The sequence below is a fragment of the Talpa europaea genome (genome assembly GCF_964194135.1).
Source record: "Talpa europaea genome assembly, chromosome: 6".
NCBI lineage: Eukaryota > Metazoa > Chordata > Mammalia > Eulipotyphla > Talpidae > Talpa > Talpa europaea.
This window is the reverse complement of record NC_140072.1, coordinates 56418998-56442438: the sequence shown is the minus strand read 5'-3', so window position 1 is coordinate 56442438 and position 23441 is coordinate 56418998. Positions and strand designations below refer to the sequence as shown.

Sequence of the window (23441 nt, the reverse complement as noted above, 5' to 3'; positions counted from 1 at the left end):
TTTAAGTGGAGACACACATAGACCAGGTCATGGGATGAAGGTGTTGTGACAGAGGCTCTTGGGGACCTAACCCCGTGCTCCCCTTGGAGCCATGGTTCTGGGCTTGCTGATGCCACCCATGTTACTACCATCAGTAAGGAGAATCCACGGTACATATGCCAATAGGGAAACTGTTTTTGTCGTCTAATGTTGAAATGGATATGAAATACTTTTGAAATCATTTTTTTGATAGCTGTATAATATCCTTTGAGATGAATATCACAACAGTTAACCTATTTTTGGATAATAATGATTATTATTTACAAATTTCCTCTTTGATACACAACTCTCTACAATCATCAGGGTACGGGAATCTTTGTCCTTGATTGCTTTTCCAGTGGGACGTTCCTAGGACTGGGTCAGAGGGCACACTTGTTTTTTTTCTTTTATTTTTAAAAAAGATTTATTTACTTATGCATACAAGAACTGGGGCACAGGCCAGAGGAGTGGGGGGTGAGAGGATTCACCAGAGACAGAGTGGGGAACACAACAGGCAGAAGGACTGAAATACACTGCTGAGGGGAGCAGCGGGCAAGACAGGAGAGGTCTGCTGTGCCATGTGGGTATCTCCCTGGCCAGCTGGGGATCGAACTCATGCTACAGAGGCTTAAGATAGCCCCACAGTGCTGTGCTTAACCCCTTGCATCACCAGGGAGGCCCCACACCTGTTTTTAAGTATTTGATACAGATGGACAAATGGTTTTTCCTTTTTTCCAGAAGTTAGTTTTACTAACTCTACCAAGATGTGAAGGTGGGTTTAAAAAAGGCTTAGAGATGAGAAGGGCAGGAGGACAGCAGGAGCTTGGAGAAGGAGGAAGCCTGGTGCTGCTGAGCTGAGTGCATGGGGCGTGGAACAAGATGTGGAGCCTGAAGGGACATCTTGGGCCAGAGGCGGTGCTGGCTTCAGGCGTGGCAAGGGGACCAGCTCCTGGACCCACATGGGACTCAGGCCTCTATACCCATATCCCAGTGACTCTCAGTGGGAGCCTCCCGAGGGCACAGGAAGCCCTAGAAGACTTGCGGACTTCAGGGCAGTCTGAAGGTAGAGGAGCTGATGGTTCAGATCTGGCTTCACCTGTGTTAGGTTTCTTGTTTGTGGAACATCCAATCTTCAGAGCAGGAGGTCTGGGGCTGATTGTGGCTTGTGGGGTTTGTACTTCACTCAAGTTCTGCTCACTCTCGGAAGCCAGAAGACTGACCCTCCATCTCCTCTTGCCTCTTCCCCCATCTCTAATCTCCAGGGGTTCATAGTTTTCCAAAGGGGCAGGAGACCTGGGCTGATGGGCAAAGGGGAGTGCCTCATGGCGTAGGGCCCCTGGGAAAGCCAATCTGGGTTCAGGGTTCTCCCATTTAGAGTCATGGCCATAATGAGTGACAGGAGGGGGGTTTCCATCCAGAAGTTCGGTAGGATGTAAGGATAGGAGGACAGGGGCATTTAGACAGTCTACCCACCCCACCCTTCCCACCTCCCTGCTCTGGTCTGTCCTGGGCTTTGTCTCTGCAAAAATTTCCCTTATCTGAGCCCACTGCACTGGCCTGAACAGTGGCCAGCATAGCAGAGAACTGCCGCCGGTTGGTGTGGTGGTGCCCTGTGAAGGCCAGAGGTCCATCCATCTGTATTTGTGTCTTCTAGCTCTGCAGCAAGATCCTGGAGAAGACAGCCAACCCTCAGTGGAACCAGAGCATCACGTTGCCTGCCATGGTGAGCCTTGGCCTCCTCGTGGCCTATCCAGGAGCTCCTGGGGTCCCAGCCTCCCCAGCATCTTGTTTCCATCTCAGACTTTTTCTTCTTCAAAAGAACCAGCCCAACCTGTCTCTCTTCCTTTCATAGTTTCCCTCCATGTGTGAAAAAATGAGGATTCGTGTCATGGACTGGTGAGTTCTGAGTCTTGGAGTCTGCGGAGGTGACTGTCCTCAAGGGTCCTTTAGTTCAGGCTGCACATGGTGGGAGAGTCTGTTTCAGGTCTGGTAGTCTCCTCTTTGGGGTGGGGGAGGGAGGGGTTAGGGTGGGGGTAGAGAAAGAGAGGGTATGGGGCGTTCCTGGGAAGCTTACAGCCTATGCTCTGATATAGATTAGAAGGGCAGTCAGGTGGGGTTGGGAGGGCTCTGGGAGCCCCAGATCCTCTAAGGCAGGAGGGACCAGGAAGGCTTCCCGGAGGAGGTGGGGTTGGGATAAGTTCAGGTGGAGTATCACAGGCAAAGGCAAGGAGTCCAGAAAGAGCAGAACTTCTGGGAAGGTGGGCTGTGATGCCCCATGGTTGGCAGGGTGGAATGGAAAGTTCCCAGGCTGCGTAGGTGGGCCAAGATGCCACTGCAGGCTGCGATGGGTGAGGGCAACAGCCACATGGCCCTCTGAGACAAAACATCTAACACTGTTGAGTACCCACTGTGTGCCAGGGCATGAGCTCATCTGATCCTAGCTTGGTTTCTGCAACAGTTGCAAAGATTGATTGAGTGACCTGCTTGAGGTGACAACTGGGAAGTGGCCAAGGCCAGGTTCCAGCCAAGCCTGCTGCTTTCTGAGAGCTCTGTTCTTGACTGCTGTGCTGTGCTACCTCGTATGCTGAGGCAGTCTCTCTCACACTGGGGGGGTCTCAGGGGTCCACACGTGAGCTCTCTCCAGGACTTGCTAAATACAGCCTTTCTAAAGAGAGAGTTGTCCTTTCTCTGCCCCCCAAAAGTCTTGGCTGTGCGGTTCCCAGCGTGTTCTCCTTTGGTCTCAAGCCCATGGCACCCCCCAGCCAGGAGGATAATGAGAGACTAGGGAAAACCCCCAGGCCACAGAGCCGTTAAAGTGTACGCCAGTTCCCTGGGCCTAAAGAAAACAGCTTGTGAGAATTAGAGGAGAGGAAGGGAACAGCTGGGAGGGCCAGGAGGGAGAGGCCTCCAGGGCCCTGGCCGCTGGTATGTTCCGTGGGGGAAGCGGTTTGGGGGAGAAAGGTGCCTTATGGCCACAGAAGCATCTTTGCATCTCATCTCGCGGTGTGTACGAGCACGTGTGTGTGCCTGCATGCACACGGGTGCAGTGGGTCTGTATGTGGTGGGCAGGCTTTGCCCGAGGCCGTGTGAGCTGTGTCAAAGGCATCAGCATACTGTACAATCCAAACACATTACGGAATCTGGTGGTTGCCTCTCTGGTTTGGGTTGAAGTGGCATTTTTATTGTGAGTCTATTTTCAGACTCGCTGTATTTTCCAAAAGCAACCCCAAGCCCCAAAACCCAGCTCTTGGCCAGCAAGCATTCTGCTGCTGCAAGTTCCTCTCCAAAAAAGTGCTTTCTTCCCAGAAAACTCAGATAAACTTTTGTGATTACCTGGATCCTGGAACTATGATGTAGTCCATATGGCCTTTTTCTCTGTAACTTAATCTTCCATTCACTTCTTTAAAAATACCTTTTTATTAAAAACTAAAAAGCCAAAAAAAAAAAAAAATCCACCCCCCTACTCCCTGCAGAAACAAAGCCTCTCTTCTGTCTTCTTTCCTTCCTCATCCAATTCAGATAAGATCAGAGGTCAGAAATCCCATCCCTTTCTGCTGGTCTTTTCTAGGGGTTGGTCAGAAAATAGGTTTAAAAGTGCCATCAATGTCTGTTATCTGGTGTTGATAATCTCACTGTAACATGTTTAAGGAAGATTTTGTTTTCCCATTCTTATTAGCATCATTCACTAGGGAAAATGATAAAGACCTGGGCTGACTCTCCACTCTTCCTAATGTAACTCCCATCCCGGCCCCACCTACCATCAGGTGGAAAACTTTAAAGTGGAAGCTTAATCACCTTCCCCTTCCTGGGAAATATATACAAAGACGAAGGAGGGGAGCAGCAGAAATGCGGTGTCTCATGGGTTTATGATTTATAGGAAAATGGCATTACCATGTCTACGTGTGTTTCTCACCCTGGGACCTGGGTGTGTGATCCCCAGAAGCCGTCTATGCCCAAAGTACAGAAAGAAGAAGGAAAACGCACCCATGGAAGGAGATAGTCTAGCCCAGCCCAGTGTTTCTCAACCCGGGCACCAGGAAGTTCTTTGCTGTGGGACTGTCCTGTGCATAGTAGGATGTTTATAGGATGTTTCTCAGCAGCCATGTCCTCTTTCTATACTGCCTTCTCCCCCACCCCAATTCCGAAAATGTCCCCTGGGGGTCAACATCGATAGATGGAGAAGCAGCAGGTTGCTGCAATCATAGTTCTCATTTCTATACCAAGCATATGCATCCTCCAATCCCAGCTTTGTCACCTTGGCAATTGTTTTACCTTCTAAAGCTCAGCTTCCCAATCTATTGATAGAATTGGGGTTAACTGCAGCGCTGGCACAGGGCTGGCTTGAGGATTAAGTGAGCTTAGTCACATGATATATTTTTTAAATTTAAATTTTATTTTTATATTCCCCATACAATTACAATCCCCTTATTTTGACCCCACTCCCTCCTTTCCCCGCCTCCCACCCCCCATAGAGTGTCTCTGGTTCATAGTTGTTTGTTGATTGTGATATTTTCTTTCTTATAGTTATTCTTTTTCCTGGTCCCTTATTTAAGTTTTCTAGATTCCTGCTTATGAGTGAGACCATCCGGAATTTTTCTTTTTATTTCTGGCTTATTTCGCTGAGCATGATCCCTTCCAGCTCCATCCATGTTGCTGCAAATGGCATGAGTCACATGATATTTTTACCCCAGTGCTTGGCTTTCAGTAGGTGCTCAATAATGTTAATATATTATCATTAAGGGGGGAAGGTGTGGGGCACAGAGGGGTTCTGCACAGGATGTGTTGGCTAATGGATTCATCAATAAGTTAGTCTTCTTGAGAGCCTGCCCACTGCCCCCTATGCTGTTAGAGGTGGTGGTGGCGAGACATCCTTGCAGGGTCGGAGAGGTAACTGGCTCAGACCCTCCCTCCTAGACTGACCCGTAGGCAAGGACTTTCCAGCTCCAAGCCTCAGCCTCCTCACCTGTGCAATGGAGAATAATAAAAGTACCAGTTCCTCAAGGCTGCTATGAATATCCCTCAAGATAAAAGAAGTTTAAAAGTGTTTTGTCACATATGAAGGCAGATACAAAAAGGAATTGTGCATTAACACTGCCTACTTAAGACCAAGACCTTGAAGATGGTTTCTTCTAGGTCACCTGGTTTTCCTTTTGGTCTAGATATTTCTTGAGCGAGCCCCAGAAGACTTGTTCTCCCTGGGTTTGGTGGGTCTGGTTCCCTGAGCAATCTCTTACCCCCCTCACCCCGTGTCTTGCCTCTGGCCTCCTGCCTCTCCACCCTTGGCAGGTAGCTTGCTGTGGGCTGATGGGATGCCCATGTTTGGCAAGATGGACTAGCATCCTCTAGGGGAGTCTCAAGCAACACTTTCTTTCCAGTTTCATCTTCCTTAGGATTACTAGGCATCATGCCAATGTGAAGACTGGCGCTCCTAACAATGTACTAGTGAGGCCATTTCCTTGCCTGTGGCCTGTGGCCTGGGGTCCCTGCCTGTGCTCAGGCCCTCTCTGCCCTCTTGCCCTAGGGACCGCCTCACCCACAATGACATCGTGGCCACCACCTACCTGAGTATGTCCAAAATCTCTGCCCCTGGAGGAGAAATAGAAGGTAAGTCCCCACTTTGTTCTGCTCTCTGCTCCTCTGGGTTCCCCTCATCGCACCCCTACGTGACTTGCACCTCTAGTTTTCAGTTATTAAATATCAAATACACATATTCCATGCATGGATATACCATAATCCACATTAACTAGTTAATGCTGAGTAGTTAGGTATTTTACAAATTATAAATAATTAACTTTATATTGAATATTTTTGTAGCACAATCTTATGCAATTCATGATTTTTCTTTTGGATAAAGACCTTGAAGTAAAATTGTTACATCAAAAAATATGTGAACATTCTAGAGGTTTTGGTATATATCAAAAAGTCTTCAAAAAGACTGCATTAGTAACATGCTAGTGACTTACATGAACTTAGTTGTTGCACCCTCAGCAAAAAGGTAAAATATTGTTTTTGAAAGCTTAGTTAATTTAATGGATGAATTTTTTTATTGCCTTAATTTTCATTTCACTGGTAACTGGTGGAATTAACCAATGCAAATTTTAAAATATTTAAATAATTAGTTTATATTCAGATGTTACATATGCATAAACTTTATATTCTATTGTAAACTGCTGGTTCTTATCCATATTTCTGATGGTATTTTTTTTTTCTCATTGCTTTGTAAGAGTTCTGTGTATATGTGGCTATTGACTTTCTGTCATATATGTAGTAAATGATTCTTGTCAGTTTTATTTTATCACTTAATAGCTTTTGACATATAGAAATTAACATTTTTTTTTAATGTAGCCCAATCTTAATTTTTCCCTTAGTGAACAGGCAAGATTCTAACATTACTTTTTTCAAAATTGTTCTTTGGTGATATCAACACTATAAATTGAATATTCTTTTCCCTATATTTTGAAATGCCATCTTTATCCCCTACTAAATTCCTAAATGTGTTTTTGGGCCTATTTTTTAAATTTTCTATTATCTTTAATTGCTATATCTGCTTATTATTTTTTAGGTTTTGGTATCTGGGTTATGCTGGCTCTGTAAAATTAATTGAAATGATTTAAAGTCTTCTTTAACATCTGGAACAGTTTATATAACATAAGAATATAGTCTTTTGAGGGTTTGAAAGAATTCACCCATAAAACCATATGGGCTGGGTGCCCTTTTGAGTGGGTGTAGTTCTAGCTCTTTAAAAACTTTTCAGTTTCTCCTGTTATTTTTAGTTTGTTACTTTTACTATAGTCAATTTTCATAATTTATAGTTTCCTAGAAAAGCATTCATTACATTGAGGCCTTGCAATTTATTTACATAGTGTTGTTCAGAGCAATCTTTTTTAAATCAAACAAGTCTCTCTACCTGTGGTGTATTCTCCTTTCTTATTTCTCATGACATGTGTTTGCATTTTCTTTTTCCTTTCATAATTAGTCCTTAGAAACCTCCCCTTGCCCCATATACTTTATCAGACTTTTCAAAGAATCAACTTTTGGATTTGTTTGTTAATTCTAAAATTTTCCTTTCTAATTATTTATTCTCTCATCTTTTCCTTTCAGTCTCCTTAGACTTATTTTGTTGTTTCCTTTGAAAACCTTTTTGCCAATTTCTTGTACTTATTTTCAGTATTTCTTATTTAAATGATGAAAGTATGGTTTCTGCCCCATCTTGCCTTCAGCAAGCTCCAAGATTATATTTAACTCGATTTCTTAAATATTTTTGCGTTTAAGTATTTCGTCTATTTTGAATTTATGTTGGTTTATTTTCTGAGAGCTGTTTGATCTGACTTCTTTGTAGGTAGTCTTTTTTTTTTTTTTTTTTCCTGACTAGATGATGCTTGGGGGAATGTACCTTTTTGTTGATGCGTAAGAAATTATATTGCTCCATCTTTTCAATGAATTTTGTTTGAGTCATGATGAATTCTTACATCTGAGTGGAGGGATAACTTCTTTTATTCTAACATTGTATTCTAATATTGTGGACGACTGAAGCAGGGTGTGTTGGGCGGGCAGCAGCTCCAGCTCCTGTTCTGCTAATCTTTGTAGCCCAGTGAATAAGGCTTCGTCCCCTCTTACTAGTCCCAGCCTCATTAGGTTGTTGTCAGGAGCCAGTGACAAGATAAAGTTCTTAGAGTGTCTTGTGCACAATAAACCCTAAGGTTAGTATTTGCTGTTTATTATATCATTGACTTTGCATCACTAATGTGATTTTTTCCCCCCTCCGTGCCAATTATGCTTTTTACTGCCTCCCATGTGGTTTTAAAATTGGCTACTGGATTTTGAGTTTCTTATCATGTCTTTTTCTCCCTCTGTCACTCCTTTTATAGTTTCTTTTTCCTGTTTATTTTTTTTTCCCTGTCTTCTACCAGCAGTTTTGCTTTGTTTCACAAAGTCTGTCTTGTACTCTTTTGAGGATTCCAGACCATTTCCTAACAGGTGAAGTTTCTCCTGAATCTTACAGATGCTGCTTCCCTGCACTGGCACTTAGTCCCCTCCTTCCTGTGTTCACTCTCTAACAAGATGCCTTTAGTGTTGGTGTCTTTCTGCAGGCAGGTGGGTTTCTGTCCTCTTTTCTGAGTTTTACCTGGAGGACAGGTTACCAATTTTTAGCAGACTCCACTCTTCAAGTTGAGATTTCCAACTTGAAGAAGGTTCAGAGAGCCTTCTTCTAGGTTCTCTGAAACATTAAAAAACCTTTTGATTATAGAACATTCAAACATGCACAGGTAGAGTTGTACAACCAACTCCCAGGTGCCCCAGTTCCGCTTCAACACCTGTTGACTCTGCTGTTCTGATTTCGTCAGTCCTAGTAGTTGGCAGGATACACAAAGTCTGCCTTCCAGAAAGCACTGCTCTCAGGGCTCTCCTGCCTAGCTGCTCCTGCTCCTAACTGTGGGTGCTCTGGCCCTGGGATGCAGTCCCCTCCTCTCACTGCAGTTCAGATAGCTTTTGACTGCTGTTTCGGACATATAGGAGTAGGGGGCAGTGAATTGAGGGGCTGGATGGGAGGAAGGGCATTCTGGTCTACCTTAGGGAGTGTTTAACCCTCTTCCCCAGCTGGGCTACATTTCTGGAGGTGACGCCAGCCTGCCTCTTTTTCAGGGTCATCAAGAGTATTTTAAGGGACCATAACAGATATATATTTGGTCACTAGATGGCGCTCAGGTCACAGACAACCCAGGGTGGTTCAGGGCCCTAGGCACAGGAGGGACCACGTTCTCTGGGCGCAAAGGACAATCTTCTTGCAACCAGCTCACAAGTTTTAAATGTACAGTTTAGTAGTTTGATCTCTGTAAGAACTAAAGAATTAAACTTACTGTTCAAACTGGAGCCTTTCTTTGAGACTATGGGAGACTCCTTCCCTCAGAGTTCATCTCTTTCTGAGGTCCTGAAGGTTACCTCCCTGCCAAGTTTCTCCCCCTTGTTCTGAAGCCACCTCAGAACATGTTGCTCTGACTTCTCTTTCAACTCTTCCTATTTTTCTCTCTACCCTGGGGGGTTTTAAGCAGTGTCCCTCTCTTCATTCCTCACTGTACTCAATACCCAAACTAAATCAAACTGTAAAAATAGGTTCTTTCTCTCTAGTCCCTGCCTCATGGTTTACTAGCTTTTTGGTCCAAGCAGGAGTTTTTGTTTTCATGTTTTTGTTTTTATTTCCAGGGTGGACAGAACCTAACACTCCTCTCTTAAGCACCTCTGCCCGCAAGTTGGCCTGGGCACACTCAAGTATTCCTTGGACCCTGTGCTCCAAAGCATTTAGTGAAAATTTTGTTTTCAAAAAAGGAGTGGTTTCTTTAGAAGCTTCAGTCCCTTCAAAAGGTAACAGGCACGCCAGGCTTGTGAAACCTAGCATGGATGCCTGGTGACCTTATACGTATGAAATCATGCTGCAGAACAACACTCACATCCAGTCTTTTCCACAGCAAAGAAACCCCAACTTAGTTTCTTTTTGTCTTTGGAATGTAGATGATGCTGATTTCCCAGCAGTTCTTGCTTTCTCCTGCCGCCTGGTGTGGGCTGGTGTCAGGCAGCCAAGCTGTGGGCGTGGGAGATGTGCTGCAAGGCAGAGGGAGCTGGTGGGCTGGCCACAGGTTATGGCTTCTGTGTCTCCAGGGGTGACAACGGTGTCCCTGGGAAGGTTCGCCAGGCTGTGAGGCACGGCTCTCGGGGAGGAAGGGCCTGCTCTGGGGCCCCTTTTGTTTCTCCCAGGTGATGGAGTTGGGCTTGGCTGCTCCAGCTGTGTTTTGGGGCTTCCACAGCCCTGATTCCCTGGGCTTAGGGAAAACACACCAAAACACTTGTGCTTTGGCAGAGGGTGATGAGGGCTCAATAGAAGCTTTGTGTTGGGTGGCCTCAGTGGTCACTGCCCTTGACTTTACAAGCTGTCTGCAGACTCAGGGGAGAGAACTGGGGATGATCCTTAGCACCTGGGGACCTGCGACCCTGCCCCCAAATTAATAATCACTGGCTTGAGATGTCGGCAGAACCGTCTCTCTCAGTGCCTAGCACTATGCCAAGTTGGGTTTGCTGAATAAACAAACGAATAGATGAATGAGGGAATTATTGAAAAGGTGTGTTTGGGAAACAGGCCACTCCGCAGCTACCACTTAGTTCACCTAGGCACCAGAAGCATGTGCTGGTCAGATGGCTGTTGGGTTTAGGAGACATCTGTGTCTGAGCTGGGCACCAGTTTGCAACCAGGATTGAGTTGATCTGTGTGTGGGACGCCAGGTTTGCCTCTGCGAAAAGCCCACGGGTGTGGGAACTCTGACCTTGGCCTCATTAGCCTGAGATAACTGGCTGGGCCTGTTTGTAATCATTTGGAAGGAGCTTAAAATGGAATCTGTTTCCTTCCGGTGGTCCCTGGCCACTGCTGTCCTACGAGTTGCAGCTGTGCCCATGTAGGTCCTCGAGCTGTTGCTGAAGGCTCCCCTATGACCAGGCCTGACTTCCCCACCGAAGAAAACCTATTTTCATGGATCTGAAAATAGCCTTGACTTCTGCCAGCCACATTCCTGGCTGAGATGAACTGAGAAGCTGTGTCCCAAGGCCTCAGGCCCCAGGCCCCTGGGCCTGGTGCTTCTTGCTGCCATCTGGCTCACTGGCTTAGCTCTGTCCTCGCATCTCTGTCCTCAGATCTCTACACTCCTTGACTCTTTTTCTCTCTGTGTGTCTGCTCTTTCTTCCTTCATAATGTGTTGCTCAATTCTTGACTCTTAAATACCTACATGGAGCTACAGGAAAAGATTCCAAGGTTGGTTTTTTTTTTTTTTTTTTTGAGGACACCAACAAGTAAAGGTGACAAATGAATAAAAAAAAAACAAAAAAACGAAGGATTTCACCAACCACATCCCCTGGCTTGGCACTGCCTTACACTTGGTTGCACCTAGCTGTTGGGAGGAGACAGGGAAGGTCTGAGTGCAGGAAGAGGCAGAAAGCACAGAGGACTGTGGAAGGGGACTGAGGATGCCTTTGGGGGGCATCTTATGCCTCCTTAGCAGTGAGGGACAGAATTCAAGAGTTCATAAGTATGCCAGAGCATGTTTCCTTACTTCTCTTATTTCTAGACACTCTTATTTCTAGGACTTACAGGCATTTAGAGTACATGTGCAGGACAGACTAATGGACAGAATCTGGTTTTATGCTTCACTTGAAGCAACAGATGCCCAAAGCCAGACCCCCAGTGCCTGCTGTTGTGAAAATGCAACATGTTGTCCTCAATGGCAATACCAGTAGTGGGCACTAGATGGAGATGTTGTGCCTTGAAATACCACTTCTTAGGCCCATGTGCTCCAAAGCATTTAGTGAAAATTAGCTTGGTCTCAAGTGTCAACCTGCCTGCTGGGGTAGAGCGTGGGGTGTGCCTCATAGCTTAGCTCTGGGCCCCTTCTGTGTCTCCCAGGCTTTTTTGGTGTCTGAACTTTCCTTCACTTATCTGGCTATCATATGGAAAAGCACATTTTCTTTTCTGTGTTTTTTTGAATGAGTTAAGTTTTGAGTCCAATTTTCAGTTGGCAAACAAAACACACAGAAGTGCAGGCAGACCCTGAGGACTCACCATGGTGCTGGGGGCTGTGTCTGCCTGGGGTGGGGGCCAGGTGATGACTTAGTTGGTGATGGATTCACAGCTGGGCTGGGGGTGGGGCCACATCTGTTTCCTCGCCCGGGAGCTATCTTTCCATTAGTCTGTCTGCCAGCTCTCCATCCTTGCGCCTATTCATGTAACCACTCCTCCTCCCAGCCCTGTCCATCCTAACCCTTTTCCATTTCTTTACGCTTCAGAGGACACCGCAGGTGTGGTCAAGCCTTCTCCAGCTATGGACCGTATGTGCTTTCACCTTGGGGATGAGGAGAGGGTGGGCCTTAGGGGTTTGCTGGTGGGGAGAAGGTGCTGGTTGTGGGGATTTTTTGAGATAGGACTGAGATTCACCACTGTGGTCTCCAAGCTGACCTTTGGTTGTTACCTTTCCAGCCCCTTCTTAGCCCCCCAACCCTTTCCTGAGTCTGTGGGCTGTGTGTGGCTGATGCTCACTGAGTCCACTATTTCCAGCAGGGCTGGGGTGGGGCTAAGGTGGGGTTCAGGAGGAGCAGGGGAAGTGTGTAGGGTTTCTCTGGACCAGGAGTTGAAAACTCTTACTGTTGGAATTCACAAAGTAAATCATTACTACGATGACTAGTGCAGATGAATAGTAATGCTCATGTCAGTTCCATTAGCCCGTGCCTCCCACCTCTGTCCCAAATGCCAGAGACCTGTCTGTGCTGGGGACTGGAGGGAGAGTGATGAGGGGTACAAGGTAGTCCCTGGCTCGGGGGGGGAGGCACGCTCCTGCCTTCTGGTGGGTAATATATTACTCAAACCTGTCTTGCCCTTCCCTTCCTGCAGGGTCTCAGCACTTAGGGGACACAGTGCTGGAACTCCCATAGGCCTGGCTCAAGTACTTCCCTGCCGAGGCCATTCCCTGCTGTGTGTGCCTCCCCCTCCCCTTCCTTCTGCGGACTGGGTCATCCTGGATGATTGTTGCCCATGTCCCACCTTTGGCATTACGGAATTGACGGCTTTCCCTTACCTCTAAAAGGGACATCCTGGCTTTTCAGGTTCTCAGAGTATAGCCAGTGAGGTCCCATCCTGGGGGACTTGGCTGTCAGCTGGAAATCAGAACATTAACAAAAGAGGGCCTCCGGAAATGAGGGAAATGATGTGGAGAAAAGATTTTCCCTCATCAGGAGTGTAATTCTCACTCTGAGTTGCCTCCAACTTGCTCCCCTAAAAGGTGTCTCTTTGCACAAAGTGGGGAGGAGCGGGGATGCTGGATGAGTCAGGCTATCAGATAGCCTGTCTTGACTTTGTAAGGATATGGAGGTGGGTGGACATGTATCTTGGGGCTGCCCTGTTGAGGGGACATCTAACTGGGCCCCTCCCTGGCCTCCTAGGAGATGGTATCTCTGGTCACCAGGCTTTGGGGCTTCCCCACAAGCAGGGGGTCCTGAAACACCAGTGGAAGTGCAGGATGGAGAGGGGATGCAGGGCGAGGTATGGGCCGAGAAAGGCAGGGCTGTGCAGGGCTGGACCCCAGTGCTATGTGCTGGCTGAGTCCATGGACTTTGAGGTTAGACCATTTTGGGTCATATCACATTGTAGTCATGGGTTCCTTTGCATCTTTGAGTCTCAGTTTGCTCATCTGTAAAATGGAACGAATAAAAATAGTAAAATATCCTTGATAGTAAAATATCCATATATCAGCTTAGTAGTAAAACTTGAAGGAGTTGATGGAAGACGATGGGAGCAGTTGTCAGTGTGACTAGTCTATGTACACTTAGGGGCTTCATCCTGTGCACACTGGGGGAACTGAAGCCAGGAATGGGATCAGGCCTGAGGGGGTGCCCTTGAAAGCCCCTCTGATCCCTGCCTCTTTTTCTTAGTGGATGACCATCTAGGCTTCCTGCCCACCTTCGGGCCCTGCTATGTCAACCTGTATGGCAGCCCCAGGGAGTTCACTGGCTTCCCGGACCCCTACGCAGAACTCAACACAGGCAAGGTGAGCCAGCCAGAGCCCTGGCTAGGGCAGGGTGCCAGCCCTCCGGTGGCCCTTGGTCTGCAGGCCTGTGTGAGGTCTTCCAGTCTGGCCCAGGCAGTGTTTGGATCTGGCCGGGACTCCAAGAGCCTTGAAGGGGCATGAGCAGGCCCAGGGCCAGCAGCTACCTCTCAGAGAATCCTCCTTCTGCCTGGCCCCTCCTGCTTTCTTCCCTTTTGCTTCTCTTTCATGGTCAGCCTGATTCCCTCCCCTATCCCCCAATTTTCCTGTCCCCTAAGGGCACTAGTCCCATTTACCTCAGATTTCCTTTTCCCTCTGGTCAGACTGGAGTCTGGTACTGGATGTCTGGGTGGCTAGGCTTGTCCCCTGGACTCGGTACCACCATTTCCTCATCTGAAGAGTGATGGGGTGACTCAGGGACCTCCTGGGTTCCTGTGAGATGAGTGACCTCAGTGCCAGATCCTGCCCCTTTCCTTTCCTTCTTTCCCTCCTGGTGATCCAACCACCTCCCTCAGGGGGAAGGTGTAGCCTACAGAGGCCGGGTTCTGCTTTCCTTGGAGACAAAACTGGTGGAGTACAGCGAGCAGAAAGTGGAGGATCTCCCAGCAGATGACATCCTCCGGGTAGAGGTGAGGGCATGGCTCCGGGAGGGGTGAGGGGGGCAGTGGGGCTGGCCTGGGGGGCGTCATGGTGGAGGAGGGCTTAGTTCCAGACACACTCATGCCTTCACCCGTCTGTACCTCGGTGCCTCAGCTGTGAAATGGGAGTAACCCAGCTCGCACCCTGCCTCCCTGAGGAGTGCTCAGAGACTCAAGAAATTTAAATGAAAGTATATATTTTAAAAATCTTTGTTTGATGCAAAACGAGATACTATGGTCACGTGTCACCAGGATGTGACCTGAGATGTGTGTTATGTGCCATGTGTGGCTATCTCAGAGCGTCACCGCACAGACCTCGATGGTGCCGCGTCATGCACGCGGTGCTTTCACTGGAATGACATTAAGCGACGCTTGACTGTATTCTAAGCAATGTAAGGGCAGCTGACATTTGGCCATGTGTCAGACTCTGTGCTAGTGACACCAGGGTCGTCAAGTCCTCCTCACACCCCAGGAGTATCTTCATGTTACACATGATGAAACTGAGGCTCACCTGGGTCAGGGCCACAAGTTGGAGAGTGGGTCTTGCATCCAGGAGGCGGTGTGTGAGGCCCAGAAGGCAGCTTGAGCTTTCAGATTCTGTCAGCAGCACCAGCCTGACCACTCACCAGCTGTATCAGCACCCCTATCTATAAAGTGAGGGACATAACCACAGTGACCTCATAAGATTGTTGTGAGATTTGGATTAATTCATACCTGTGTGCAGCAAGCACTCAATCAGTGTTAGTTGTTATTACTATGTATAATACCCCCAAATCCAGTTGGATAATAACCTCTCTCCTCTGTGCCTCCCATGAGGGGATCATAAAGTCACCCTGGTTCAAGCCAGGACGTGTGATGGAGTGCCTGCCACGTCCTCATCGCGGTGCCCGATGCCCAGAGGGGGCAATGGGATTCTTTCATCCCAAGCACGCAGCAGCCTGTGTTCCCGCAGAGCTGGCTGGCGTGTGGACACCCTGAGCAGTGTGGGGGGACCGGGTGGCACTGGGCAGGGGCCTGGAGGTTTAGGCCTTTGACCCTTCTGAAAGGCAGATGCAGGAGACCCGGCTCCCCTGAGGTGGCGGTGCATTGACGCTGGTTTGGATTAAGGAGCAGCATGACCTTGGAGGAACAGACCTTATTAGGGGAATGTGGCCAAACACAGGCCTGGAATGAGTTGCTCAGTTAGTAACCAAATCTGGGCGCTGTTGCTTAGCTGGACCACTCACCACCCACCCGTCCAGCCAGGATTTATTGGGCGCCAGTCATGGCTAGGGCCTGCCAGACATGTGACCCCTCCCCACCCCTGTGTCTTCCTTCCTCCTTCCGGTGACCCCCTGGCCACCTTCTCTGCTCCCAGAAGTACCTCCGGAGGCGCAAGTACTCGCTCTTTGCGGCCTTCTACTCGGCCTCCATGCTGCAGGATGTGGACGATGCCATCCAGTTTGAGGTCAGCATCGGGAACTACGGGAACAAGTTCGACACCAGTTGCCTGCCGCTGGCATCTACCACCCAGTACAGCCGCGCCGTCTTTGATGGTGAGGCCTGGGCGGTGCGCAGGGCTGGGACCCAGACAGCAGAGTAGGGACCGAGCCCTAAATCCTAGCTCGCCTGGAAAGTTGTCAGGGGCCTGTTGGACCTCCCTGGCTTGGGGAAATCTGTTTGAGCGGGTCCCTTGCTCTGAACTCCCTCTATTGCCTCCCCCTCCTCACCTGCAGGTGGGTCCCCATTCAGGCTCCTGACAGCAACCCCCTCAGCACTAATTCTTTTTTTTTTTTTTTTAGATAATAAATTTTATTGTTATATTCCCCATACAATTGCAGCCCCCCCCATTCTGACCCCAATCCCTCCCCTCCCGCCCCCGCCCCCCTAAAAGTGTCTCTGATTCATAGTTTTTTGTTGATTTTGATTTTCACTTTCTTATAGTTATTCATTTTCCTGGTCCCTTATTTAAGTTTTCTAGATTCCTGCTATGAGTGAGACCATCCGGTATTTTTCTTTTTCTTTTTGGCTTATTTCGCTCAGCACTAATTCTGACCTGACACTGTCATTATTCCATGATGGCTATGGACCTTGGTGAAGAGAATTTGGAGAGTGTGGGCTTGAGTTTTCTAGAGTCCTTCTAACAATTCCTCTATTTTTTTTTTTTTTAAGATTGATGTATTTAAGCATACGAGAACTGGGGTACAGGTCAGAGGTGCAGGGGTTGAGAGGATTCATCAGAGACAGAGCGGGGAACAGAACAGGCAGTTTGACTGAAATACACTGCTGAGGGGAGCAGCGGGCGAGACAGGAGAGGTCTGCTGCGCCATGTGGGTAGCTCCCTGGCCAGGGATCGAACTCATGCTTCAGAGGCTGCGGACAGCTTCACAAGTTGCATCTTAACCCCTTGTGCCACGAGGGAGCCCCAATCTCTCTATTCTGATATGCTAAGGAGCCCTAATGAGAGCAGCAGCTATCTGTTCAGCACTCAAAGAGAGCTCAGTTTGCCTTGTTGGGACTGGGCAATATTGGTCACACTAGTGTGCCTGAGGGAGGGAGTTCTTGGTGGGAAGGGGGAGTGGGTGCCTGACTCCATCCCACCCCCCACTGCCTTCCCACCACCCCTCTGCTCCTGGCTCAGTACCAGGCCCTTTGCCTCCCTCCAGGGTGCCACTACTACTACTTGCCCTGGGGCAACGTGAAGCCTGTGGTGGTGCTGTCATCTTACTGGGAGGACATCAGCCACAGAATTGAGGCTCAGAATCAGCTGCTCAGGATCGCTGACCGGCTGGTGAGTGGAAGCCCCCTGCCCGCCCACCACCCCCCGCCTGCCTTGTGTACACACTGCCCCAACTGTGTTTCAGACCTCCCAGGGCACACTCACTTACACACAGCTTTGCCTGCACACCTTCATGGCCCCAGGGCCCCAGGTGTCCTGACAGCGGCAGTTTGCAGTCCTGTCCTGCTTACTGGGAAGGGAGGAGGAGGGTGAGAACACACCGGTGGGGGGCTCCCGGTCTGATACAGGAGACAGAGATGAACTAAGAGAAACCGAGTTAAGAACAGCAAGCTAGAGCCCTCCTTCCCTCCCAAAAATGTCTTTGACTTTCACCACCTGCAAGGGCTTGTGCTGGAAATTTCTAGCTAGAAGGTAGAAGTGAGCAGGGAGCGGCACCTGCCTTTGGAGAGTCAGCAGAGGTAAGGTGAACACCGTCTCACCCACACCTCCCATCCAGAGGTTTCCAAACTGAAGTGCAGGTGACACTTTGGGACTTCCGAGGAGCCATGGGGGACTCCGAGTGACCAAGGGAAGTCATGAGGGCATCACTGGGCAGCAAGGGGGCCATGTCCAGTGAGGGGAGGCAGAAGGCTAGAGTCCAGTTGGGATGCCATTCCAGGGGTCCAGGGAAGACTGAGGAGGCACCGGGAAGGAGATGGCCTGGCAGGAAATGGGCAGACTTGAGCTGAAAGGACCCACTGGTCTATTGCTCCAGGGAGAAGGGAGGCCGTGAGAGTGACAGGAAGTGATTGGGAAGTTGAGAGGTCAGGGGGTGAGCCCTATTTTGGATGTGAACAGGGGGTTGCCTGTGGGTACCCGGACTTCAGGCCTGGTGCTTGGCCAGAGAGGGAGGAGAATAAAAGAGGGCAGAGGGGTAGAGGCCCAGGGTGGGAAGCTGACCCTCTTGGTGGTGCTGCAGGCCGCTTCTGTGGTGTGCAGGGATGGAGGCTCCCCCACGAGGAGTGAGCCTGGAGGCACGTGGAGGGGACAGTGTGGCATCTGTGGGGCAGGTGAGGAGCAGAGGGGTGTGGGCGAGAAATGGAGAGACTTAGACACCAGTGTAAGTGAGGAGGTGAGCACAGCAGCTCCCTGGGACTGATTGCTCTTGGGGAGGAAGGAGAGCAGCCCCCACTGGGATGTGGATGACCTGGAGTGGAGGCTGTGCCAGTCGAGTCTCTGCCTCCCATATCAGCTGCACTTACAGAGGATATTCCCTTGGAGGGAGGCTGTCTGTGCTTTCCAGGCCCTGTCCCCAGACTGGGTGTCCCAGGATGAGCACAGAACACTGCTCAGAAAGACTGACTATGCTCCTCTGGGAGCTCCCAGATCAGAACTGGGCCACTGGACGTGGCTGGAGGAGAGCTCCGCAGAGGAGGCTGGTGCAACCCTGGGAGCGACCCCTAGCCACAGGAGGCTGGCACTCCCTCTTGCTGTTGGTTGTCTGAGTCCTCCAGAAAGAAGGAAGATGTGATCCATCCTGCTTGGGCAGTAGGAATTGGAAAGGAGAGCTCATCCCTGGTTGGGAACTGGAGTGGGGCTCCGAAGATCGCTCACCTGGGCGGTGGCAGACCTGGCTGGAAGGTGGCCAGTGAGGAGTAGGATGCAGTCAAGTTCTGCACATGAAGGCTGCAGGCACCTCATGACCAGGCGTGAGATTGGGGTCCCAGGCATGGGAATTTGGATGTGGTTGTGGGGGTGCCTGGAAGGTTCTTGGGCCAGGACAGGCCCTGGTTTGTCAGGTCCAGGCTCACTCATTCTTGCTCTGACCACTCTTGCCTTTTTGGTTGGGGGATTGGGCTGCAGTGACATGGCTTGGGAATTGGGCCCCTTGGTGACTTCCCCGCCTGCCTTTTCCACAGGAAGCTGGCCTGGAGCAAGTCCACCTGGCCCTGAAGGCACAGCACTCCATGGAGGACGTGGACTCCCTGGTGGCTCAGCTGATGGATGAGCTCATCGCAGACTGCAGGTAGGGGGTTCCTGGCATCCACCAGTCTCCCTTCCTGGCTAGCGAAGCCCTCTCCCTAGCAGAGTTCGTGTGTGGCGGGGAGCGACGGCACGTCTCCCCAGCCACGCTTGGCCAGCGGTCCAGCCCGTGCTGAGTCCAAAGGTGGTGGAGCCAGCGCAGGGAGTTGAAAAGGTGACATTTAGAGCAGGTCATAAATCTCCCTGCAGCAGCGGCAGCTGTGGGCCCGGGGCTGCCCGGCTCACCTGAATAGGGAGCATTGTGTCTGATCCCCGACCTCTTATTTCCCTGATGGAATCTCCAGGAGGAGCTGGCTGGTGGGGGTGATGGCGCCCCTCCTTCCTCCAAGGCTATGTCGGGGACCACGGTTTCTGTTTAGCCTTCTCTTGACACGGCTGATTGTCAACTTCAGAAAAAGTGGGCCCTGAGGGTGATGGAGAACAGGGGACACAGAGGCATAGCAGAAAGAGGAGCTTCTCAGTGTCTTCTCCACTGCTGAGCAATTTCAGCTCACCCCCACCCTGCCAATTCTGAACCATGGTTTCCTCAACTTGAATATTCAACTGATGAGAAGAATAGCTACTTTATAATATCACATAAACAGAGTGTCTGGCCCGTATGACGTATTTAATAAATGGTTGCTATCATTATTACTAAGAAGAAATGTCCGTGACTTAGGTTCTTATCCCTTTAACCAACGACATGGTTTGGGGCAACCTCCCCCAAAGCCTTGACCTTGGTTTTCCCAGCTGTTAAATGGAATTAGAAATGAATAGTTGTCTTTTCTGCCTTGTAAATTTGAATATGTGCAAATGTACTGTTTCCCCTAGGTCTTGCCCCACAGCCCTATTGAGTGCATGAGAAATGCCTTCTTGCTGGGAAGTTGGAAACCATGGCCATAGGCTGCCCTTCCTTGTTCTTTGTGCCCCCTTGGGAAGTGTACCTTCAATCAGACAAAATGTCTACCCAAAGGAATACCCTCTCCCCTGTGGGTCGCTCACTTATTCCTCAGATCTTCCTGAACCCATGTGCCAGGTTCCAGAGCATTCTGACCAGGGTGCAGCTTCAGCCCTCCAGTGGGTGGCAGATGCAAAAGTGAGCCAATGAAGTCGAGTGCTGGGGAGTCAGAGGTGTGAGCCGAAGGAACTCAGAGCAGGTGCATGAACTCAAGTGTAATTCAGGGACTCTTTCTGGAGAAAGACTGTGAACTTGAAGGAGGAGCAGGAGTCAGCCTTTGGGACTGCCCAGCAAAGGGCCAGAAGATGGAAATGCCTGCTGCCTCAGGGTCATAGGGAAGCCAAGGCAGGATTGAGGGCTCAGGGTTCTACTATGCCTCTTCAGGAGACACGATGACAGTCTCAGAATGAGCACTTTCTGTACCAGGTGCTGTTCCAAGAATTCTACATGAAAATCTTATAAGCCAGGAAGTAGAATGATTTTACAGTTAAGGAAACTGAGGCACAGAGAAGTTAATTATCTTGACCAGGTTAATTTACTTGCCTAGTCAGTGATGGGCCCCCTGGCTGTCCTGCTCTCTTAATTGTGGATTGGATGTGGGGGCCCAAGAAGACCCAGAATGATCCTCTGGCCAGGGCAGCTGGGTGGATGGCAGGGCCGTTCTCTGAGTCAGCTAGGTATGGGGGAAAGACATAGAGTTGAGGGCTGGCCATGTTGTGTGGGAGGTATTTGTGGGATGCCTGTGAATTGTTGGAGTACACAGAGGCTCAGTCATCATGGGGTGCACTGTGTGGAGTAACTTGGGTACCCCATTGGCCAGCCTGATAGCTGGGGTGTGGAAAGCCAACCAGGGCTCTGGGTTCTACCTGCAGCCTTGCTCATGTTTCCAGCATCTTGTGGACCTAGGGAGGTGTGAAGTGCCTGAAACATCTGAGATGAGGACCCAAATCCTGGGGGTCTGTTCTTGGGGATTTGGCTAAAATACCTCTGCCAAAGTTTGACCTCCTTGAGTGATTCTCCTGTGGGTAGAAGATGACTGATCCCAGGGAAGGAGCTTGGGAGGAGGGTGGCATCCAGAGATGTACAAATGTACTTCAGGGAGAAATTCCAGGCCTCAGGCACCACCTAAGGGCACCAAACAGCCCTGGGGTTGCAGCAAGAGGACCTCCCTCTCCCCTCTATGCTTAGTTGTGATGACTGCTAATAGGCAGGGCAGCCAGATCTGGGGCTCCAGCTTGTCCATGGGCTGCTCACCCATTTTTCAGCCAGTCCCTGCCCACATCTGCAACATCCGTATCCTTCCTTTCATCAGACCCTTATCTCAGTTCTTCTCCCTGGCAGCATTTCTCCGCGCCCCCCTCCCCCCGCCATCAGTTGCGCCCTCTCTGTTCTTCCAGGGCAACTAACTCCCACCCCCAACTGCCCACCCAGCTCCATGTGTGCCATCCTGACAGCATGTCCAACTCATCCCCCATCATCTCCCCAGAGCTGTGCCCTCTTACCTCCGTCCCCTGCAGTGGCTCCCACTGCCTTCAGGAAAAGTCCCAGCTCTCATCTCTGTCCCTCTGCCTTGCCTCTTGGACCCCAGCAGCCCTACCCTGCAGCCAGCCTTTTGGGAGCTCTGTGCTGGCTTCTCTGGCTCTCACTGTCCTGCATGCATTCTCTCCTGCCTTGAACCTTCGTCCTGTGCACATGCTGCTGCTTTGGCCACAAAATGCCCTTCCTGCGCGTCCACCTGGCTAGCTCCTGTGGACTCCCCCAGGAGCACCATGGGGCCTCATCCCCCAGGGGTCCTTCTGCCTGCTCCAGAAGGGATCTAGCCTGTTTGCCTCACTATTGTGGAACTTCCCTGAGGGTAAGGCTGGATCCTGACTCATGACCCTGTCTGCAATCCAGGTCCAGCAGAACGGAGGCTCACGAGGAGTGACATGAATGACCAGTTTATCTTCCATGCTGGCCACTGGCCCCTCCTGGGTGGCCATCTCTGATACATTCTCTCGGGCTGCAGGAGCAGGCAGTGACTCTTGAGCAGCCCTGCCCTGCCCCTCCCACCGTCTCCAAGTCAGTCACTGCTTGCAGAGCATCTGCCCCTGCTTAGTTTGGGATTTCAGTGTCATCCAGCATCCTTTCTGGGTCTGTCTTTCTTTGTGTACCCCCTACCTTGGGCTTTTCTGGGATGGGAAAGGGCTGAGACCTCTTGTCAGAGGCAGTCTGTGTTCTGGTTGTTTCTTGGGGAGTTTTGGCTGGACTGGTGGCCTCCACAGAAATCTCTCTTTGGTGGTCTGCATGGCAGTCCCTTCCAGCTCCCGACCTAGGCTGGGAGCATAAATCACCCGGTTGGCTCAGTTCTCCATACCCCACTCTAGACCTGCCGGCTCCCACCCTCAGGCCCACTCAGGCCTCCTTCCCAGGCAGGCCCCAGCTCAGGACTTGGGCCCAGGCCCCCCCTATCCAGTGAGCATACCCCTCCACCTCGCTCAGTGGCTGGGGATGAAGGCTGCCCCTCTCCCCTGGCCTGGGGCAGCCCCATCCGCGGCACCCTCGGGGCAGTAAATATTATATTACTACAGGGTGTGCAGTACGTGACCTGAGACAGGCCCCGGGGCTTAAGTTTCCCTGAGATGGAGTTTGCGTACTGCTCCCCCCCACCCTAAAAATTCAATTAAAAAAAATAACAGGAAAAATGTAGTGCACCGAGGGCCTGCCAGAGTGGTGTATCTGGCGGCGGTGCCGCTGCGCTCCGGCGGTAATTGGTTCTGCATAGCTCGGGGAAATTGGCAGAAAAATAAATCAGCCGGGAGCCGGGAGTCGAGACGCTGCTGGGAGGGGAGTATGGGGTAGGGTGGGGGGGGGCTGCAAGTGGTGGGAGCAGAATTGGCGGAGCGGGTTTGACTGATGTCCTGTTTGGGAGTCAAGGGCTCAGCTGGGGGGGTGTTATGTGGGGCGGGTGTGGGGAACCTCCTCTTACCCTCCGTCAGGGATGATCTAGAGGGATCCTGCTTGGTGACAGGGAGCACAGACTCCCTACCCCATCCCATTCTGCATGACCCTTGTTGCTTGTTCTGGTGAGGAGGAGCCATAGGAAAGACTTTTAGGGAGCCCAGTGGGAAGAGGGGGGGGCTAGAGTTCTTTGCTTTCAAGTAGAATTGACTTTATACCCTACCCTCCACTTGGGGCCTAGGGATGTGTTTCTGGGACTGCATGTACCCCAACCTCCTCTCCAAAGGCTTCCCAAAGCAGAGGGTTCTGGGAGGGGTGTTGTGGGGCCGCCCCGGGTCGACACATCTGTATTGCTGGCTGCCGGCCTCCCCACAGCGTCTGCAGTGGCTTGTCAGGGGTCCATAAATTTCCTTCTTGAAGAAAGTGTGCACACAACAGAATGGATTCGTTTCAGCCAAGGGCGACTTAGCACTTGGGCCTCTGTTCTATGAGAAAGCAGAGGCAGGGGAGCCCCGCTGGGTTCACTGAGGGCTTGCAGTCAACTGGGGAGAGGGGGCACATGTAAAAGAACTCATACCACTGGTAGTCAAGGG

At 50.3% G+C, this 23441-nt stretch overlaps 1 protein-coding gene across 14 annotated transcripts in view; it reads left to right on the top strand.

Annotated features, from left to right (window-relative positions):
* Positions 1–23441, top strand: part of DYSF (dysferlin) — a gene marked incomplete at both ends in the record, with an annotated part of 204204 nt that overhangs the window by 68748 nt on the left and 112015 nt on the right. For 8 of the 14 annotated variants that reach the window (XM_084235744.1, XM_084235740.1, XM_084235751.1 and 5 more), the window contains 8 exons: positions 1673–1741; positions 1871–1914; positions 5540–5622; positions 13480–13595; positions 14108–14221; positions 15588–15765; positions 16876–17000; positions 18848–18954. In XM_084235744.1, coding sequence (XP_084091870.1) covers positions 1673–1741; positions 1871–1914; positions 5540–5622; positions 13480–13595; positions 14108–14221; positions 15588–15765; positions 16876–17000; positions 18848–18954 — 836 coding nt within the window. Of the gene's footprint in view, positions 1–1672; positions 1742–1870; positions 1915–5539; positions 5623–11841; positions 11884–13479; positions 13596–14107; positions 14222–15587; positions 15766–16875; positions 17001–18847; positions 18955–23441 lie in introns of all 14 variants that reach the window. The other 6 variants (XM_084235742.1, XM_084235749.1, XM_084235747.1 and 3 more) reach the window with 1 other exon arrangement.